Source organism: Columba livia, chromosome 4 (genome assembly GCF_036013475.1).
Source record: "Columba livia isolate bColLiv1 breed racing homer chromosome 4, bColLiv1.pat.W.v2, whole genome shotgun sequence".
In the NCBI taxonomy this organism is placed as follows: Eukaryota; Metazoa; Chordata; class Aves; order Columbiformes; family Columbidae; genus Columba; species Columba livia.
Genome location: NC_088605.1, coordinates 48,832,131 through 48,851,654, shown reverse-complemented (window position 1 = coordinate 48,851,654; position 19,524 = coordinate 48,832,131). Strand labels below are relative to the sequence as shown.

The window sequence follows — 19,524 nt, the reverse complement described above, 5'->3', positions numbered from 1 at the left end:
CTGTGAAAAACAGCTGTGGAGAGGAAAACACTCCAGATTCAGCCAAACAGCAGCTATAAAACTGACTCGAGGCAGATCTAAGGTCTTAAAGCACCCACCTGGTAAAGTTCAGCGATACTCCGGAAGTGGCACCAAACCCCTCCTGCTGTGGGAAAGGGCAGAGGTGACAACTCAGGGACTGTCCTTACAAGGTCTGATGGTTTAGGAGCCATGTGCACGCCCCATCTCCATAACTACATCACTATTCCTATGAGGGAGAATAGCTGGAGCAGAAGACATGGAGACAGGAGACCTGACAGCCCCACACTTCAGATATTTGGATATTCTCCCATCAAACCACCATTGGTGGAGCCCCTCAGACACCTGCCTGGGGCTCAGCCATGGGGACCAGGGAGCAGAGGGCTGCATGATTCTGGATTGAAGCATGCCATGCACCAGTTAGGGGAAAGCAGCTGGAAAACAGCATTGCAGAGAAGAACCTGGGAGTTCTGGTTGACAACATAGAATCACAGAACATTAGGGACTGGAAAGGACCTCTAAAGATCATCTAGTCCAATCCCCCTGCCGGAGCAGGAACACCCAGATGAGGCTACACAGGAATGTGTCCAGGCGGGTTTTGAATGTCTCCAGAGAAGGAGACTCCACAACCTTCCCGGGCAGCCTGTTCCAGTGTTCTGTTACCCTCACTGAGAAGAAGCTTCTTCTCAAATTTAAATGGAACCTCTTGTGTTCCAGTTTGAACCCATTACCCCTTGTCTTACCATTGGTTGTCACTGAGAAGAGCCTGGCTCCATCTTCGTGACACTCATCCTTTATATATTTGTAAACATTAATGAGGTCACCCCTCAGTCTCCTCCAAACTAAAGAGACCCAGCTCCCTCAGCCTTTCCTCATAAGGGAGATGCTCCACTCCCTCAATCATCTTTGTTGCCCTGATCTGGACTCTCTCCAGCAGTTCCCTGTCCTTCTTGAACTGAGAAGCCTAGAACTGGACACAATATTCCAGATGTGGTCTCACCAGGGCAGAGTAGAGGGGAAGGAGAACCTCTCTTGACCTACTAACCACCCCCCTTCTAATACACCCCAGGATGCCATTGGCCTTCCTGGCCACAAGGGCACAGTGCTGGCTCATGGTCATCCTGCTGTCCACCAGGACCCCCAGGTCCCTTTCTCCTACGCTGCTCTCTAATAGGTCATTCCCCAACTTATACTGGAACCTGGGGTTGTTCCTGCCCAGAAGCAAGACTCTACACTTGCCCTTGTTATATTTCAGTAAATTTTTCCCCACCCAACTCTCCAGCCTGTCCAGGTCTCACTGGATGGCAGCACAGCGTTCTGGTGTGTCAGCCACTCCTCCCAGTTGGTGTCATCAGCAAACTTGCTGACAGTGCACTCTATTCACTCATCCAAGTCACTGATGAATATATTGAACAATACTGGTCTCAGTACTGACCTTTGAGGCACTCCACTAGATACAGGCTCCAACTAGACTCTGCCCCATTGACCACGACTCTCTGGCTTCTTCCCTTCTGCCAGTTCGCAGCCCACCTCACTACCCGATCACCCAGACCACACCTCCTCAGTTTAGCTGTGAGGATGCTGTGGGAGGCTTTGTCAAATGCTTTACTGAAGTCAAGGTAGAACACATCCACCACTCTGCCATCATCTACCCACCTCGCTATGTCTTCATAAAAGGCTATGAGGTTGGACAACAAATTGACCATGAGCCAGCAATATGTTGATGTGGTCAAGAAGACCAAAGGACAAATAAAACTGAACATATTTACTGAAGAGGTAGCAATTGCTGCCCCGCTGGATAGCAAATAAAAAAGAATGGGGATTTTAGTTATGTTTAATCACCTGGGCACTGGAATTTGCCACCATTTGGAACAGATACTGTCAGTGTGTAAAGCCTACATTTTTAGCAGACAAAGAATACTTCACCAATCAAATTAATTACAGGCAATACCTTGCGCTCAGCTGAACTGGGATCAAAGATTGTATTTTCCTGGCTGATGATCTAAAACAGGGAAGAAGGGAATCGTCACTATTGCTATTAAGATCTGGGAATACACAGACCCCACACCACACTTTTCCCCAAGCTATTCAGCATCATTAGTTCACTAAAAAGTATGTATAAATATACTGGTGTGTATACCTTTTGCAAAGGCAGTCAGAAGCTTCAACTGAGTTTGAAAATGTGATTTCAAGAGCATGACATTTCTGTTTTTTCATGCTGCAGTGAAACAGAAACCACAGTAGTACTGAAACCAATTCAGGAAACAAACAACTCACCCAAAACCCAACAACTCACCCATCAACGCATACCCAATGGAGTCTGACCATCCTCTCTTATCTACTCTTAAATTCAGTTTGGCAAACATGTTAGGAAACATCTCCAATGCAGCCCAGGGGTCAGCAGGGGCAGAGGAGCAGCAAGAAGAACCCCAGCCCTCGTGTGCGCCCTCTGGCCCATCACACCCCACCTCTGTGCCTCAGTTTCCTCATCAACAAACCAGATACCCAAAAAACCTCTGCAACCAAAGGCAATGCTTAAGTCATAAGAAATGCAATAGCAATTTACTGACGTTAGACACCTCTTCCAATGATGCTGCGTCCATCAGGTCTGGATACAAGAAAGCTGAGCCAACTTGCATCTATTTACTGCATTCATTTGCATAATGACCATGTATTTACCATCCATGTTTTGTTCTAAACAAAGAAGTAGACACTGCACAAGCTGAATTTCAAACAGCAGAGATCATTCATTGACTAACAACAGAAAATACGGGAACAGTGTGAGGCCACGACAGATGCACTATCATTATTTGAGCACAAGCAATGCTTATCAACTGCCTGATTGTTTTATAGTGATTTGTTTTGTTTTTACAGAGATGTTCTGCAGGGGTTGCAAACAGCATTCAAAGCCCTGCAAAGCTATCTAAGTCCAGCCCAAGTGCCCCGAAGCCTCAGCCAACATGCAGCAGAGGGTTTGGCACATCACCCCTGCAGAAAGCACAGAGGCATTTTTGTCCTTCACACAGACACAGCTTTGCTAGTTGCTGTCTGCAGTTTTGGAAAACGCAAAGATGGGTCTGTGCCCTCATGTGCATCCTTGGCCAGCCATCCTGCAGCTCCTTTCCAACTCCTTGCAGGGGCTGAGTCACACCTGGTACAGAGAGATGTACAATAAATTAAATAACCCAGTCATTTCTGCCGCAGTAGTCTTTCAGTTTACTGAACTGGGTGAGAGCACCTTTCTGTGGAAACTGTCCTTGCATGGCCAAGCATTTAGAGGCTCACCCCATAAGTCTCCGGCAAGGTCAGCGAGCGATTTCACACTCTTGGTACCACCCCTCAAAAGAACAAAGCAGAACCAGGGAGCTTAATGACCCAAGATAAGAGCCCAGTGAGGGGAGGGCAGAGGCCTAAAGATGACAGGGTAATGGTACCACACAGATTTGTCCCCTGTAATAAGCCACACTAGGGCTGAACGCCATGAAAAACAATGCAGGGGATAGTACAATTAATAATCAGCTGAGCAACACTTTCTCTCCTCGGATTAAGGCAGACTGCAGAAAAGTTGGGAAGAAGCTATGAAGGAGTTGCACACAGAGTCCCGTAAACCCTTGCAAACAGAAGGAGGGAGAAGCAGCCCAATTTTCTGGTTTTACCTCATTCAACATTCTTTCCTTCCATTTCCTTTAGGGGCACAGAGCAAAGATGCACAAGTTCTGCACAGCAGGATGCAGAAGTACAGTGGGCAAGAGTGATGCACATTCCCGGGATGGCAGCAAGCAGGTGCTGGTACCCTCCACTGCCATTTTCCACCTAATTCTGCAAATTTGCTTTTGAGGCACCCCTGGATGTCTCTGCCAAAGTCCTTGGAGAACTAGAGGGTGGAGAGCAATGGGTCACTTCTACCACCTGACTTGCCCACTATCCCTGACCAAAACCCACAGGGTGGATTTTGCTAAATCTGCCACAGAGTTTGTGATTTTTTTTCCCGTCAATTCCCACGGAGCAGCGCACTCTCCAAGGCTTACCCAAGCCGAAATGCTTACAGGACTGGCCCGGTGTGCTCGGCACCTCTCAGCAAAGAGCAACGCATTGCCCCAGCTGCTGCATTGCAGCAGAGAACCCTCACTCAACACTGCCGCAGCCAGTGGGTGTCCTGCTTTTATTTGGACAGGGTCTTTTGATCAGACCCTGTATTCTTAAAAATTATAAACCCTGAAGAAGCAGGCAAATAAATAAATAATAATGCTTTCCTTCTGTTGATTTCTATTGTACTGATCTAGCCAGGGATCCCATTAGTTACTCGCTTTGATCAGGACTGTTCCTCCAGGACTGGGAGATGCAGAAAGCATTCCACCATGCCAGCAAATGAGTACATCTGAAGTGCATTTTAATTAAAGCCTCCCAACTCTTGAGGTTTTTGTAGGATTTACATGTAGCTGAACTTTGGCCCAGCTGCTGTGGAAGAAATACAGTTTATTGCTGGGCTGTCTGTCACCTTGATGCTGCTCTGGGCTCTCCAGTCCCCTCCCCATGTGAGGTGAGGAGGGGATGCAAGGCGAGGAAGGGATGTATGCGAGATGAAGCACTAGCCAGCCCTATTACCACTATTACATTAACCCTTTGCAAGAAATATAAGTGCCACAAGTAGCGTTTCAGACATCTTTTGAAGAATGAGCATGGGGTTTGCTGTTGAAGTGCATTGTAATAGTAACCACAGTAGAAGACAAGGAAAAACCTTCCATGCCCAGCTGAAATGCACCTCTCTGACACCAGGCAATCCAGTGGGAAAAGGTATTTCAGCCTGTCTGATAGTACAATACCAAGTGGGAACCTGTAATTCATGCATAGTGTGAGCTGGAGCTCTGTTTGGATACAGCGAAATCCTCTGGCAATGCAGCAGCTCTGTGGCTGGAGAAATCAGGTGAATCAGCAAGCGAGGGTAAAAAAACTGCCTGACAGGTAAATAAAAAGATAAATGACAAACTGCATATTAAGGAATGGCCAGGTTCAAGGCAAAAGAAAGCAGGCAGAAGGAAAATGGAGCCAGAAAACTCGCAGTGGCCTTGCAGCGCAGCAATCCATCTGCTTTGAACATGGCTAGAATGCAACTTGTTCTGGGGGCAGCAAGAGTGGAAGGCAGACTGAATGGTGTGAGCTTTAGGAAGCTGTCACAGGGAAATACCTAAAACACAAGTGGGTAACCTCTGCCTGCTGACTGGCACATGCCTGGTGTGTTCACACACACACACGTACATGCTGCTGTGTGTGCACTTACTCTCCTGCAAATTCAGATTATCAGCAGGATGGGGGCATGGGAAAGGAGAAATTCACTGTGAAGGTGCTGTATCACAGTATCACAGTATGTTTGGGATTGGAAGGGACCTCAAAAGATCATCTAGTCCAATCTCCCTGCTGGAGCAGGAACACCTAGGTGAGGTCACACAGGAACATGTCCAGGCGGGTTTTGAATGTCTCCAGAGAAGGAGACTCCACAACCTCCCTGGGCAGCCTGTTCCAGTGCTCTGTCACCCTCACTGAGAAGAAGTTTCTTCTCAAATTTAAGTGGAACCTCTTGTGTTCCAGCTTGATCCCATTACCCCTTGTCCTATCATTGTTTGCCACTGAGAAGAGCCTGGCTACATCCTCATGGCACTCACCCTTTATATATTTATAAACATTAATAAGGTCACCCCTCAGTCTCCTCTCCTCCAAACTAAAGAGACCCAGCTCCCTCAGCCTTTCTTCATAAGGGAGGTGCTCCACTCCCTTAATCATCTTCGTTGCCCTACGCTGGACCCTCTCCAGCAGTTCCCTGTCCTTCTTGAACTGAGGGGCCCAGAACTGGACACAATATTCCAGATGTGGTCTTACGAGGGCAGAGTAGAAGGGAAGAAGGACCTCTCTTGACCTGCTAACCACCCCCCTTGTAATACACCCCAGGATGCCATTGGCCTTCCTGGCCACAAGGGCACAGTGCTGGCTCATGGTCATCCTGTTGTCCACCAGGACCCCCAGGTCCCTTTCCCCTACACTGGTCTCTAATATGTAATTTCCCAACCTATACTGGAACCTGGGGTTCTTCCTGCCCAGATGCAGGACTCTACCCTGAGTGGTGTTTCTGTAGGACAGCTCACTCAATTCACAGTTACCGAAATGCAAATGTTTCAAACTATTCTGGCTCCTTCGCCGTTACATTAAGCTTTTTGAGGGAGTTTACTACAAAAAGCTTACTTGATATGGAAAAGAAACCATAGACAGAGAGTGGGTGGGATGTTTATTAAATGCATATAAGTTCCCTGCTATTTCTCTGGCAGCACTGAAAGTATTTTTACATTAATTTTTGGCTATTTTTAAGTCCTGGTGTCTTAAGAACATTTCTAGAAATATCACCTATGCAGAGAGTTAAAAATGTAAAACTACTTTTAATGTTAAAATCAGAGAAATAATATATGAGACAAAGGTATTACCAGCTTGCAGACTGAGACTAAAGTACCGAATAAGATTTTATTAGCAATAAAATTCAGAAGCTGCATTCAGGGGAAAAAAAAAAAATCTACACATTGATGTCATCTGAGCAGTGAAACCATTTTAGATGCTTTTGCTCTCTACCAAGTACTGTACTCATCACAACACAGAGAACTCCTTGGCCCCACAGGTTGTGTTTCAAGGTGATTAGAATTAGATTAATGTAAGATTACTTGGCAATGCTTTAAAAATGTGCCAGCAAAACGGGAAATAAAATTTTAAACCTGCACTATCACTGCCACTGGCAGACGGGAAAACCTGCATCCTACTGCACAAAAGGCAATAGATGTTATCAGTTGAATCTCATCATGAGAACTTCAGTGAATTTCTCCTTCCCTTTTCAGGCACAATATGGATGGGTATAACTATTACTTACTATTTGTTTTTTCACCTATAAATAAGATGTTTTAATTTCATGTCAAAAGTTAAAGGTCTGTTTGCAGATGCAGGAAAAAATTTTTTATCTCATCTTTTAATGTTCTCATATATCAACAACAGGGATGTCTCACATACTTCAAGAATAAAAATGACATCTAACTAAAAGTCATATTATACGTTTGGGGAATGTTCCAAATAATTCTTTTGATATCCAAGTATGTATTTCTAATACTCCAACAGAAAGACTTATAACAATGAAAAAGTCACAGTTACCAACTGTAGACTTACAAATAAAACTATAAAGTATTTAGCTGATCCATAATTAATTTGGTAGCAGACACCCAGCCATCTGGGCTGGGGTGAACTTGTGTCTCTGCAATAGGGCACTGCACGAAGATTTTGTATTCAGAATAAATGTGCTCACTACAAAAAAAAAAAATCAAACAACAAACCCTTCGTGCATCACTGGCTTTTACTAGACTCTGCCAGTGCTTCTGTTCTCTTCCCAGCTCTCTCAAATTACACCTGAACACACTCCAAAAATAAAGCAAAATACTCTCTGAAGTTGATTACCAACACACGCACGGGACTTCGCAAATGAAATTACTATCTCTTCCTGCCTGAACTCTCCCTGGCAGCTCAATACTCATTTTTGCATCCCCCCGCACACGAAGGGAGTTCACAGTCAGCAGAAGGATGCTGCCATGCTGTGGGGGGCTACGCTGTGGGGTGTGCTGGGGTTTAAACAGAGACCATGGTCTCCCAGGCAGTACCAGTTCATGTCAACATTAAAATATCCCTGTATGAGCCCATCCTGATAGGGAAGATTACACTTTGCTTTTAAGAGTACATCCGTCTAGATTAAATGCTATGATACCCATGTTAACACTCTGGGAGCTAGTGTGACATCTGAAACAACAGTGGTCTCCAAATACATGAGCAATTGCAGCCTTAAACCCTCTATTTATGCCACTAACAGCTCCTTTCTGACCAATGTGAATCTAAAGCACAGTTTAAGCTATCAGACATACTCAATTCATGTAGGATTGCCTGCAGCTGCTAAGATTTTCTAGGAGTTCATAAAATGATTAGACAAATTCATGGGAGAAAAATCCATTAAGGGCTGTAAAGCACAAAACTGATGTCCCTGAAGGTTGGAAGCACCGATACACATCTGCCTCATGTTCGTACCCGTCTGTGGTACCCGTAACTGCCCATGGCCAGGAAGACGATGCAGCTCAGTTGATCAAGTCTGTTACAATGGACATTTACAGGCCCTGCTCACCACTCTGGCTGCAGAAAGGGGTTTCCCAAAAATAAGCATCTGTTTAAGCTTTTGCAGGCCCTAGGTAGGCAGTTCTGGTTGAAAAGTAGAGCTGCAAAACCAGCCTTGCTTCTCATGCAAGGTGCATGCAAGACGCTACAGCTACTGGAGCACCCTCTTGGAAATTTTTTATTGCTATTCCTAAAGAAAACAAGCAAGCTGCCTTCCTTCCCAAGCCAAAGCAAACAAGACTGTGAGACTTGAAAGCTGCAAGAACCAGACCTCGAACCTGGCACTACTTGAAGTGGACCATTCCCACAAGTGACCTTGGAAACTGCTTCTCAGCACAGCCTTCTTCTCTCCTCATTTTCTAATGTTTAGGATGAGATTAAATGGCCTCAAGTTGTGCCAGAGAAGGTTCAGATTGGATATGAGGAAAAATTTCTTCCAGGAAAGGGCTGTGAAGCAGTGGAACAGGCTGCCCAGGGCAGTGGTGGAGTCACCATCCCTGGAAGGGTTGAACAGATGCCGAGATGAGGTTCTTCAGGACATGGGTTAGTATCAGAATGAGGTTATGGTTGAATTTGATGATCCTAAGGGTCTCTTCCAACCAGAATGATTCTATGATTCTGTGTATCCTTCACAGGCTGGACAGTGCTGCAGTCTACTGGGTTCAAGAGCACACAGCCGCTGACCTACGATTGCAACATGCTCTACATTGCACGTCTCCTTTTCCAAACCACCCTTGGCTGCTTTTCAAAGACTGGTATATCCCAAGTGCTGAGGAAAACATTTTCTCCCCTGCTCCCTTCGAGCACAACATCACAACCTGCACAACAGGAGCAAGGATCACGGCTATCAGCATGCCTCCCTGCTCCATGGGTTTTCCAGCTGCTCCAAGCATCTGGTGGTTGCTTGGTCAAGTAAGAACCTGACCCTGCCTCCCAGGCAGCAGTCTGGGTTACCAGAGCTTGTCTTTCAACACTTTTGCTTAAATAGCATTGGTGTACCACAGGGTGCAACTTGTATCTCTGGTCTGACCTCATGCATGCAGATTCCTTGAGGCATTAGACACATTAACGTCTCCTCTGTTAGCATGTCCAGATCTTTCTTATCTGTCTCCCCCAAAAAGGCTGAAAGAAAATATCCTGTGGGTCGCAGAAGGGGACTGAATGTTGGCTTCTGACTTTTCAAACAGAAAATAAGTAGAGGGCTTATCTAAAAACACACGCAGAGAAGGTCTTTTAAAGGGAGTCCATGGCAATTGGGATGCCAGCAGGAGAACCGGCTTGGTCTCACCCCCTACATCCCACCAGCACCATGCCTGAAGCCATGCCCAGCATGGGAGATGATGGAAACGAAAAGCAAAGAAAATCATTTGGCTGTTTAGGCTAGTTTAAAGTGATTACTATTCACAGGTTTTAAGCCTAGAAACCATGTGTCTTCCCGGTGTCCTCCTATGACAGTACAACAGGTGAGCAGGCAACCATGAATCACAACCACTTGCTTCCTACAGGCCTGTTATGAGACACATGTCTCTGACCAAGACATCATGGTAGGTGCTTTCTGTATACAGGGCAGATAAGCTGAAAGACCTCCAGGGAGATGCACATCTCTGTCTAGAATGACAGCATTACTTAATCATCCAGCTTGATGAAATCACTGAGAAAAAAAAATAGTCGTGCAGTTGTCACTTGAAAAGTAAACTTCAATACTAGGGGCACACACAGAGTGCTCTCTGGCAGTGGTCTAAAAAGGGGCACTAGGTGGCAGTGTCAAAAATAAAAATACAAAAATGAGAACAAGAAAAGGGTGGCTAACTCAATCATATCATTGCCAGTCAAGAATTATTCACCAGCCTCCAGCCCATGTGCACAAGGCACTATTTCAATGCACTGTGAGAGTGCATTCCTGATGGCTCCCTGCCACCTGTGGTGGGAAGTCCCTTGGGTTCACAATTTACAGCTGTCCCATGGGGTAAAACCATGCTCTGGCCAACCCACATGCCTACAAAGGGAATAACACCCACTGCTTGCCTGCAGCAACTCCAGGCTAGTCACAATGGAGGCCAGAGCACATTCCACCTTCCCTGGCTGGTGGCATTGCTCACCCTTTGCTAGACAGGGTGAGCAAAATTCCAGAGGCTTGCAGATTGCAAGAGGCTCCCAGGATGCAAGAGGGGAACTAGTCCTGTATCTGGAGTCTAAGGCCACTGCGTCCTGCATGGACCAGTCCCATTCCAAGTACCATCAGGTCCTCGGGGACTGGGGAAGCAGCAGCATGCTGGGGTCACCAGCTGTGCGGAGCTGATCTGCTTCCTCTTGTGCATAAAACTGTTTCCTTGCTGCATTTCCAGACTTGATTTCAAAGGTTCAGAGGAAAATTACATCAGTCTAAAACACCGGACTGATTGCCAGTGCCAATTCCTTTTCTCATTGTTTTAAATTGGGGAGAGAGGAAGAGGAACAAGTTATTTTGGAGAAAAACAGTTGTGGTTTTTTTTCAGGAAGCAATTCCTTCAAGAGCCCAAAGCAGAGGCAGCTTCTGCTGCCAAAAACTGCCATGAAGAGAAGCAGTAGCGTGGCCAGCATTCTCTGCAGTCAAGAATTTCTCACTGTCTTTTTGGGACAGACAAAAGCCAAACCAACAAAACAGAGCCTGGCATTTTTCTGAGGTGCTGGGTTAGTGAATACCTACCAGCAGGACTCCAGCAGCCAGATCTATCCCACAGCATGAAATTTTTCCATTTTCCGCAGCCAGCAGTTCTTGTAGCAGGATTTCTCCTACTGCTACAGTTGGGCTCGTATCACTGCCCTTAGTGACCCCACCTCATTACATCAACCTTCATGAAAATATAATCATACTAGTAGAAAACCTGTGTGAGGAAAAGGATGAGGTCCCAGGGCTGCATCTCTTTGTGCTGGTTTCAGGGGGAGATGAGTGGGATGAGACCCTCTGAAGCCTCATGTGCCCTACCTGCTCTTATTTAAGAGAGGATAGTTGAAGAAACAGCTTTTTCAGAGATGTTCGGCATTGTTGGGCATGGCCAGGCATGCGCCACTTCACCTGCATACCTCCATTACTAGCCTCAAAGGGCATTTTTCAGAGGCACCTAAAGAAAACAGATACTCAGTTTCTATGCTTGGCAGATTTCCAAAGCCCCTCTCCAAGGCTGCCTTATTTCTGGCATGGACAAACAAATTATCATCCTGGGAGTGCTGAAAGAGGATGTTACTGGAAGCACGTTTGATGCCACAGCTCAAGCAAGCAGGCCTGGTTCTCCTCCTGAACAAGTGGTGGGACCAGCCATGGAGACAACAAAATACAGTCACCACTCCTTGCCTTGGACAGAGGTTGGGTTTACCTCTGGGTGAATCAAACACACAAGCATACAGATGTAATTTCAACACCAAACAGCGAGCTAAATGCTCATGGTTTGATCTATTAGCATCTCCCTTGATTGCAATTCCACTGCACTGAACCAGGTGCTAAACTTACCCACTTATCCTCAGCATGAGCCACGTTCACCACACGAAACCCACAGGTCTATTGTTTCCTGTAACAGACCTTTCAGTATAAAGCTAGAGGTGATAACTGTGCAAGAGGGTTGTTCTTTGCTTGATGCACACTCAGTCAGCTACACGGATAAATCCTGCTGCAGCTATGGGGAGTTTGGGACACAGCTCGCAAGCCAGGACCATTTCCCCACAGTCTGCACTGATCAGCAATGTATCGCCTTCTCTCTTGCAGCTACATTGACATGGATTTAATTCTGCGTATCAGGGAAAAGCCAATGCAAACCCACAAACAGGAAAATACACTTCTTCCAAGAACGGAGTTACTGGCAGCAGCCTTCACAATGGCAAAACAGTATATAGCATTAGGACCACGACACCCACTGATGTATACTACACAGGTGCCTTCAACAGGTCTCATACTGTCATCTGCTGATGTTCCCCAGAAAATTTCCTGTCACATCCATCACCTCTCCTTGAGACATAATCAAACAATTTGTTCAACACTTCAACGACTCAGTTTAATTACCAGGACAGGTATGTGATGAAGCAGGATGCAATTGCCCCCTTGCTAACGGCTGCCAAGCTCATGCACATACACCTAGGTGGCAGGGATGAAAGGCAGCCCTGCTCCAGCGAGTGCTTTTCTGCTCCACCACCAGGATCTGCTAATCTCCAACCAGCTCTTAATGCTGCACATTGTACGGGCTTTCCTAGCAAAGTCTTGTCTGTAAGGAGGAGGCAAGGGGTGGCTCTGGTGAGCTGGCAGCAGAGACCTCACGGATCCAAACACTACCGGTTCACATCCCTAGAATGGCTCTGCAGCGGACAAGTGCTACTGCAGAGCCTTGAATTAAATGCCAGAAAGTGAGCCAGGTAGGCAAAGGGAGAGATCCTAAGCCATGAAGGACAAGAGAAGATCATCTCCAGAGCTTACAGGAGCCATGTGATGTGCCTGACGTGTTGATGTGTATGGGAGGTGGTGTGACAACAGCAAATCCCTGCCTGCTTCCAAGCCTGCCTGCTGCCTGTGCCCCAGCCGCTTGCCCCCAAGGTGACAGCTCCTTTCAGCTGCTGGGAAAAGGCAGGGCAGCCAGGTCTGAGTGCCCAACAAAGAAACAAACCAGTCTACATGATCTCTGCCTGTACAGCACAAACCCAAGAAGGACACAGTAGGCAGTGATGTCTCAATCCTGCCTTGTTGGAAACGCAGCAACCACATTCTGTGCCTCACCAGCCTGAGTTCAGTCACCTTAATATCACAGTGCAAAGAGTGATTAAATTTCCAAAAGTCACTCAAAACATTTTTCTTGGGCTGTTTTGCAAAGTTAGGACATTTTAACCACTGGCATTTAGAATCAAAATGAACTCTTAGGAATTTCCCTTTCCCGATAGGAGATGCACCTGTTTTCTTTTTGGCTGAGTGGGTGGATACACTGAAATGCAAAGAAATGGAGGGATCTCCAAGAAGCTTGGTGTAAAAGGAAAAAGCCACAAATCCTAAAAGTGCGTCCTGCTGGAAGGAAACATGTTGAAGACTGCAGTAATTATAACCTGAGAGACCCAACCACGCCCCACACACATAGTTGAAGAGGCCACAGTCCAGCCCTCCACACTGGGGACTTCCACCCCTTCCAAAGGGAGGTCTGACTGGCTCAGGCTCCCACCCCAGACATTTCCCTGGGTTGAAAATCTACTTACCTGCCTGGTTTGTGGTTACATTTACAGACACAAACTGACGAGCTCCAGGGTTCTGGTCGGACACTCCGTTCACTGCCTCAATTTCAAAGGTATAGTTTGTATGAGCAAGCAGATCCACCATCATGACAGAGGTGTTTTTCAGGCCAGTTTGCTGGGGGAGGTACCTGACATGACCACCACACGCCTCACACAGACCTGAGTGTGAGTTGCACTTCTTGCATGCAATATAATAAGACACATCTTTCCTTCCACCAGTATCAGCAGGGGGAATCCATTCCAGAAAGACACTAGTCTCGTTAACATTTGAGATGGCACTCCGAGGAGCAGAGGGTGGTCCTGGTTTGTAAAGTGAGAAAAACACATGGTAAAAACACTATTATCAGTCATCCTGCTCTCTACTACTCTCTAGGCTGAAAAGAGATGCTCCGTTGCTCATGTTGCCAAAAAAGCACACAGGGACAATTTACAGCAGCACCCGAAGAACTAGGAAAATGGAGATTTCTTCTGAGCACTCCCACTGCATCTCAAGGGGTCTGTGCTGGGTTGCAGCCACCTGCATGGGAGGCCAAGACAAGGAGCTGGCTCAAAAACTGCAGGAAAAGCACATCCTACCCTGTGGAACCACCTCTGCTGCTCTGCTTGCTCTCCTGGTGAAGGGAGCTGCAAATCTTTGCTCTGCCCAAGTTGCTGTTGGCCCAACCAGGGGCAAGATTCTCCCCCCTCACCCCGCTGCCCTTACATTACTAGCCCAAGGTTCTAAGAAAAGACACACAGTGGGGTATTTGCGCTATTTAGGTACTCAATTCAGATGCTGAATCTTCCCTCTGCACGCACCCAACCATCCCCATGAGCTATTTGGCAAGAGGGAAACCTGAGCTCGGGGATCCAAATGACACCTAAGCAAGACACTTGGTGCAGGCCAAAGCAGATGGTGATCTACACAGGCCACTGGAAACATGGTTGTATCAGGCTACTCACCAACAGCCTCCTTGGTCCCTGCAAAGCTCCAGCACCGTTGGTTAGCTGCACCATGCTTGCTCCTTTTGCCAAGCCTCCCCACTGAGGATGCTAGCATGGTGCTGGCAAGGCAATCTGAGGAGGAACAGCTGCCACAGAGTTACCAGAGCTCCTGCAAAATGCGGTCTGCTCTGCTTTGGTGAGACCCCCCTGTAGTGCTACATCCGGCTTTGGGGTCCTCAGCACAGGACAGACATGGACCGGTTGGAGAAGGGCCAGAGGAGCCACAGAAATGATCCAAGGGCTGGAACAGCTCTGCTGTGAGGACAGGCTGAGAGAATTGGGGGTGTTCAGTCTGGAGAAGAGAAGGCTCGGGTGAGACCGTACTGTGGCCTTGCCGTACTTAAAAGGGGCCAATAAGAAAGATGGGGACAGACTTTTTAGCAGGGCCTGCTGTGATAGGACAAGGGGTGACGGTTTTAAATTCAAGGAAGGAAAGATACAGGTTGGACATGCGGAAGAAATTTTTTACCCTGAGAGTGGTGAGACACTGGCCCAGGTTGCCCAGATAGGTGGTGGATGCCCCATCCCTGGAAACATCCCAGGCCAGGCTGGATGGGGCTTTGAGCAACCTGATCTGGGTGAAGATGTCCCTGCTCATGGCAGGGGTTGCACTAGATGAGCTTTGAAGGTGCCTTCCAACCCAAACTATTCCACGATTCTATGATTCTGTTTTCCTTTGTCCTGCTGGGAAGAGGCCATGGTTGGATGAGCAAAGCCCATCTAAAGACACCTTCAGGACCAGTAGGTGCTACAAGCTTTTGAACAAGCTTGTGTTGGAGATGAAGGGCACCTGGCAGATACAACCTGCAGATTATGTGAAAGGACAAGCAGGAATTTCATGCAAGAGATCCATGAACCATATACTCAGGGAATGCTAATGAAAAAGGAAGAAAGGGGAAATCTATCCAAGTGAGCTGGGACAGATTTTAGTCATGGCATCACCAGAAGCCATACAGCAAAGGTTAGGATTTCTCCAAGGGAGGCAGAAGAGTGTTTGAATGAACCCATCAGCAGCTCCTTGAAAATGGCCCAACACGGACCTTCAAGGGCTAGAAATCCATATGAATTTAACAGCCTATCTTAGGGTGTCATCTTCTCATTTTGTTGTGATAATTAAACTCGATTCATTATTTAAAACCAACAATGTTACAAAAATGAAATTACCTTATAACCAGAAGCATTTTCCCCTGTTTCCCTTTCCTATTCCTTTTTTAAAGTCTATAAAATTGATAACTCTGATAAACCACTGTCACGATTCCATCTCAAGCTGTTCTGATTCAATGAGAAACTTGCTGCTAGAGGGAAAGAAATAATCCTGATACCACTTTTTTTCTTCAGGGGGAAGTGGAGGAAGAAGACAAAAGCTGAGTTAGTTTAGGAAACAGAAGATCAGCTTTCTTTTGTTCTACTTCAGATCCCTATGAACAGCGGAGCAAGCCGCTTGCACCCTGTGCTGTGGGGACATAGTGCTATTTGGTTAATGACACCATGGTACATTCCAAGTCAGGACTATTTTCAGCCCAGGAAACTATGAAACTTATTACCAGAGCTGTATGGAGTTACAGATCTTGCTCTCAGAGTTATTTAATATATTTTTTTTACCGGTTAAATTGCCTTTTTTTTTTTCCTTCCACTGGATGAATGTTGTCTTACTGCTACTCAGGCTCTAAAAAAAAAAATAAAGAACTCGGACACAAGAAACACTTATTGGACAATGTGTCTTTAACAGGGAATAAATCATTACTTTTGTAAAGTCACCAGAGGTTTTTACTTGCTTTGTAAAGAAGAGTCAGCTGCTCTTCTTGAAGGCTTCAAAACGTCAGCTTCAGTGGAAGTGATTCGAAGCTGGTGGGACTTCATAACCTATATAATTAGCATTCTCAAAGGGGCTCAGAGAAAGATCTTTAGTAGTCGGTAGATATCCAACAAGATCTACTTGAAGAATCCTGAAACCACACTGGTGTAGAAACTTCGATAGATCACAGCTGGGAGAACAAACCCATGTTTTACTTTCTGAAGAAGGGGGCCCCAGGTCTGTTAAGGTCTGTTTTCATTTCCAACCTCTCTTTGTGAAGGACAAAGATATAAGTTGACTTTTTTTTTTTTTTTTTTTATTTGCTACATTATACCCCAAGGCAGGCAGTTAAGATTCACCCTTTTCACATCACAGTTTATTGACCAGAGGCAAATACCTTCTGAAGACAGTGATACTGGTATTTTTCTTAATGGAAAGCAAACCTGTTGTTTGCTGATGCACGCATTTTAAAAATATAACCAGAGAGAGAAATTATCCTTGATATACCAATATATGTATGTATACACTCAAAATAAAGTTGACTGTAAACTTTTTGAGAGTAGAATGTTACACTAAATACTATAAAACCTTCAGTGTGTCCCGTGTGTCCTATTATTAGAAAGTATTTCCCCAGTATGCTCTGAACAGCAATAGGGTTACTTTTCAAAGATGGGAGGGGGAAAAAAAGGGTGCAGCTTCAAGTTTTCATTTTAAACAGATGTTGTGCAAGGAACTGAAGCTAAGATTACTTAGCTAAGAAAAAATAAAGCACAATTACTTCCTTGAAGGTACGTAATAATATTAAGAAAATTCTCAGACATCCATCAGGACCAAACGTTTTTATATGAGAGTAATAACTATTTCAGACAGCATCACAGCACTATTAATTTTATAGAACATGCTTAAGGAAATGAGAAAAAAAGCATTTTTCTCCCCCCAGGCTGGACTTATCTGAGTAGTTGCCAATGATGTAGCAGTTAGTTTTCCTTAGTGATACTGGTAGTGGTGGGGAGACTCATGCAGCTTGGGACTGAAAAGCATTCACCTTAAATTAGGAAAATGTGATTGTATAGCTATACCAACTAGCAAGGGAACTCTACAGGTATAGAGCTGAAAACAGACATTGATGTATACTCTAAAATTAACTAGATTTCAAGTTGAGGGAATCCTATGAATCATTATGAATTATTAACTTCTGCAGTAGTAAATAATAAAAGCATTCATAAAAAATTGCCGTATTTTCCCACTGGTCATGACTCAAGCTTGTCTCACTTGTATTTCAGTTCATGACAAGATGGTCACTTCCACATCAAACTGGACTGGTTTAAAGCACTGGCATCGCTACCTACTCTTTACTGTCCCTGCCAAAACTTCCTGCCCCTGCAGCTGAGCTGGGATAGCAACAGGCCCTCCTCATCACCTTCAGCACAAATATAGCTGGATTAGGACAAAATCCCAGGAAAGGATGCATAGGGCAAGCGAGGGTGACTGGAGCACGTGGAGACAGCTCAGATGATCCACTTCGCTTTTGGGGTAGAAAATGTGAATGTCAGCAGAGATGCTGCAACATCCACAACCACTACACAGGTTTGCAGTGGGTGATAGATACTTGGCAGTGCCTGGGTCAGCATTAAACCTCTCAGCTGCCCCAGAAGCACTCGGCATCCTGCCAAGCCATGTCCTAATACAGCTTCATGAGCCATGGCCCATACTTTAATTGAGCTTATACTAAGCTTTCAAAACAAAAAACCCAAACCAAAACCATCCCAATACTAAAACTCCCAAATAATTTTTTTAAAAAAAAACAACAGCCAAACAAATATAAAAAGAGAACCCTGTGGTATTTGTAGGATCAGAAATTACAGTCTTTATCTATAGGACTCAAATTGCATCAGAAACCTGGGGGAGTTGGACACTCACATTTCTTATTAACATGAGCTGGTCACTCATCTTGCCTATACCTCTCTGAAAATCCTGCCCCATGCTCAGGTCACAGGAATGTATAAACCTCCTCCTCGGCAATGGCAGCTCCTTCCCTCTGCTTATTCCCTGCAGGACAGACTGGATAAGGACCCCTCCATCCCAAGAGGGGACAATGGTGGGCCGGAGGCACCGTGAACACTGGCAGCCTAACATAACACTTCCTCAGCCCCTGGCTGTGGTTCTGCCTGCACAGAAAAGCTGATTTTATCTGCATGTCCAGAGCTCAGAGTACTCCTCCCTTCCCACTTCCCAATACCACACTGGACTTCATAATCTTCCATTTACCTATGTTTTTTAAGTCATGCCAAGGGGCAAAAGGGACATCAAGAAATCCCAGTATCAAAGTTTTTCATGCTGTAACTCACCCCAGCTCTGAAAGACATAGGCTATCTATTCAGTAACCTGAGAAGCACTTGAATGATTCACCACCCCAGACTACTTTGATCCTACAGCAGCAGCTCCTGCCACACTGCCTAAGGCTGTCTTCTCCTCAGCTGCAGCACACCTCCTAAGAGCCGTGAAAAGCAAACACAGAGTTTGAGGGCCCTGATTCTGCTCTGAGTGCCTCCTGCAGGTAAGCAGAGACTTGCTGAGGGCAGTTTCCTTTCCTTTGTGGGAGCATCTCTCCCCCAGGAACAGGCTTTTTCCTTCTCTTTTAGAAGTGAAAACTTGGGAAGGTAGGAAGGACATCTGTATTCACTGGGATGAAGGCACAAAAAGCCACTACCATGCCCGCATGGTGCAAGGGAACAGGACAGAAGTCACCTCTGCACCACTGCCCAGGGGCTATGAGCATGTACAGACTCATAAACCTACATTTTCCTCCATCGGTGAAGTTCCCTGAAAGCTCTCCCTGCTCCTGCCCCAGTAGTTCAGCTCCCATTCAGTCTTTTTTAACCACTTTTACACTGCAAAATCACAGTCAGAGCACAACAGGCCTGGCCCAGCAAAAGCCCATGTGTGCTACACTTGGTGGGACTAGCTGGGGACATGCAAGTTGAGGTCCTAAGTATCTGAAACATAAACTGAACAAGAAACTTTCAAGGTATAGTGGACAGGATAGCTCATAGGTGGCAGAAAAAGAGAAAAATTAAGAATTCTGATACCACAAACTCCACCTTTGACTCCCTACACTCCAATTTGCCTCTTATACTACCCTCCTCCTACACCAGAGGGTAAGCTTTGTATTTTTACTGCAGGTTTGGAGAAATAATTTCCATTGCAGAGTTTTGAGGCTATCCCAAAGACCAACCACCTCCAGGCACCTTGGAAAGGTAGGGCTCTCTTCCTGCTTGTCTACTGAAAACAAGTTGAGAGAGTTG

At 45.8% G+C, this 19,524-nt stretch overlaps 1 protein-coding gene across 14 annotated transcripts in view; it reads right to left on the bottom strand.

Moving 5' to 3' along the window:
• The window catches only part of EPHA5 (EPH receptor A5), a 212,187-nt gene that overhangs the window by 75,833 nt on the left and 116,830 nt on the right, over positions 1 to 19,524 (bottom strand). For 8 of the 14 annotated variants that reach the window (XM_065061577.1, XM_021299088.2, XM_065061574.1 and 5 more), the window contains one exon: positions 13,405 to 13,740. The exons of the other annotated variants lie outside the window; for them this stretch is intronic. In XM_065061577.1, the coding sequence (XP_064917649.1) occupies positions 13,405 to 13,740 (336 nt within the window). The remainder of the gene's footprint in view (positions 1 to 13,404; positions 13,741 to 19,524) is intronic. 14 annotated transcript variants of the gene reach the window in all.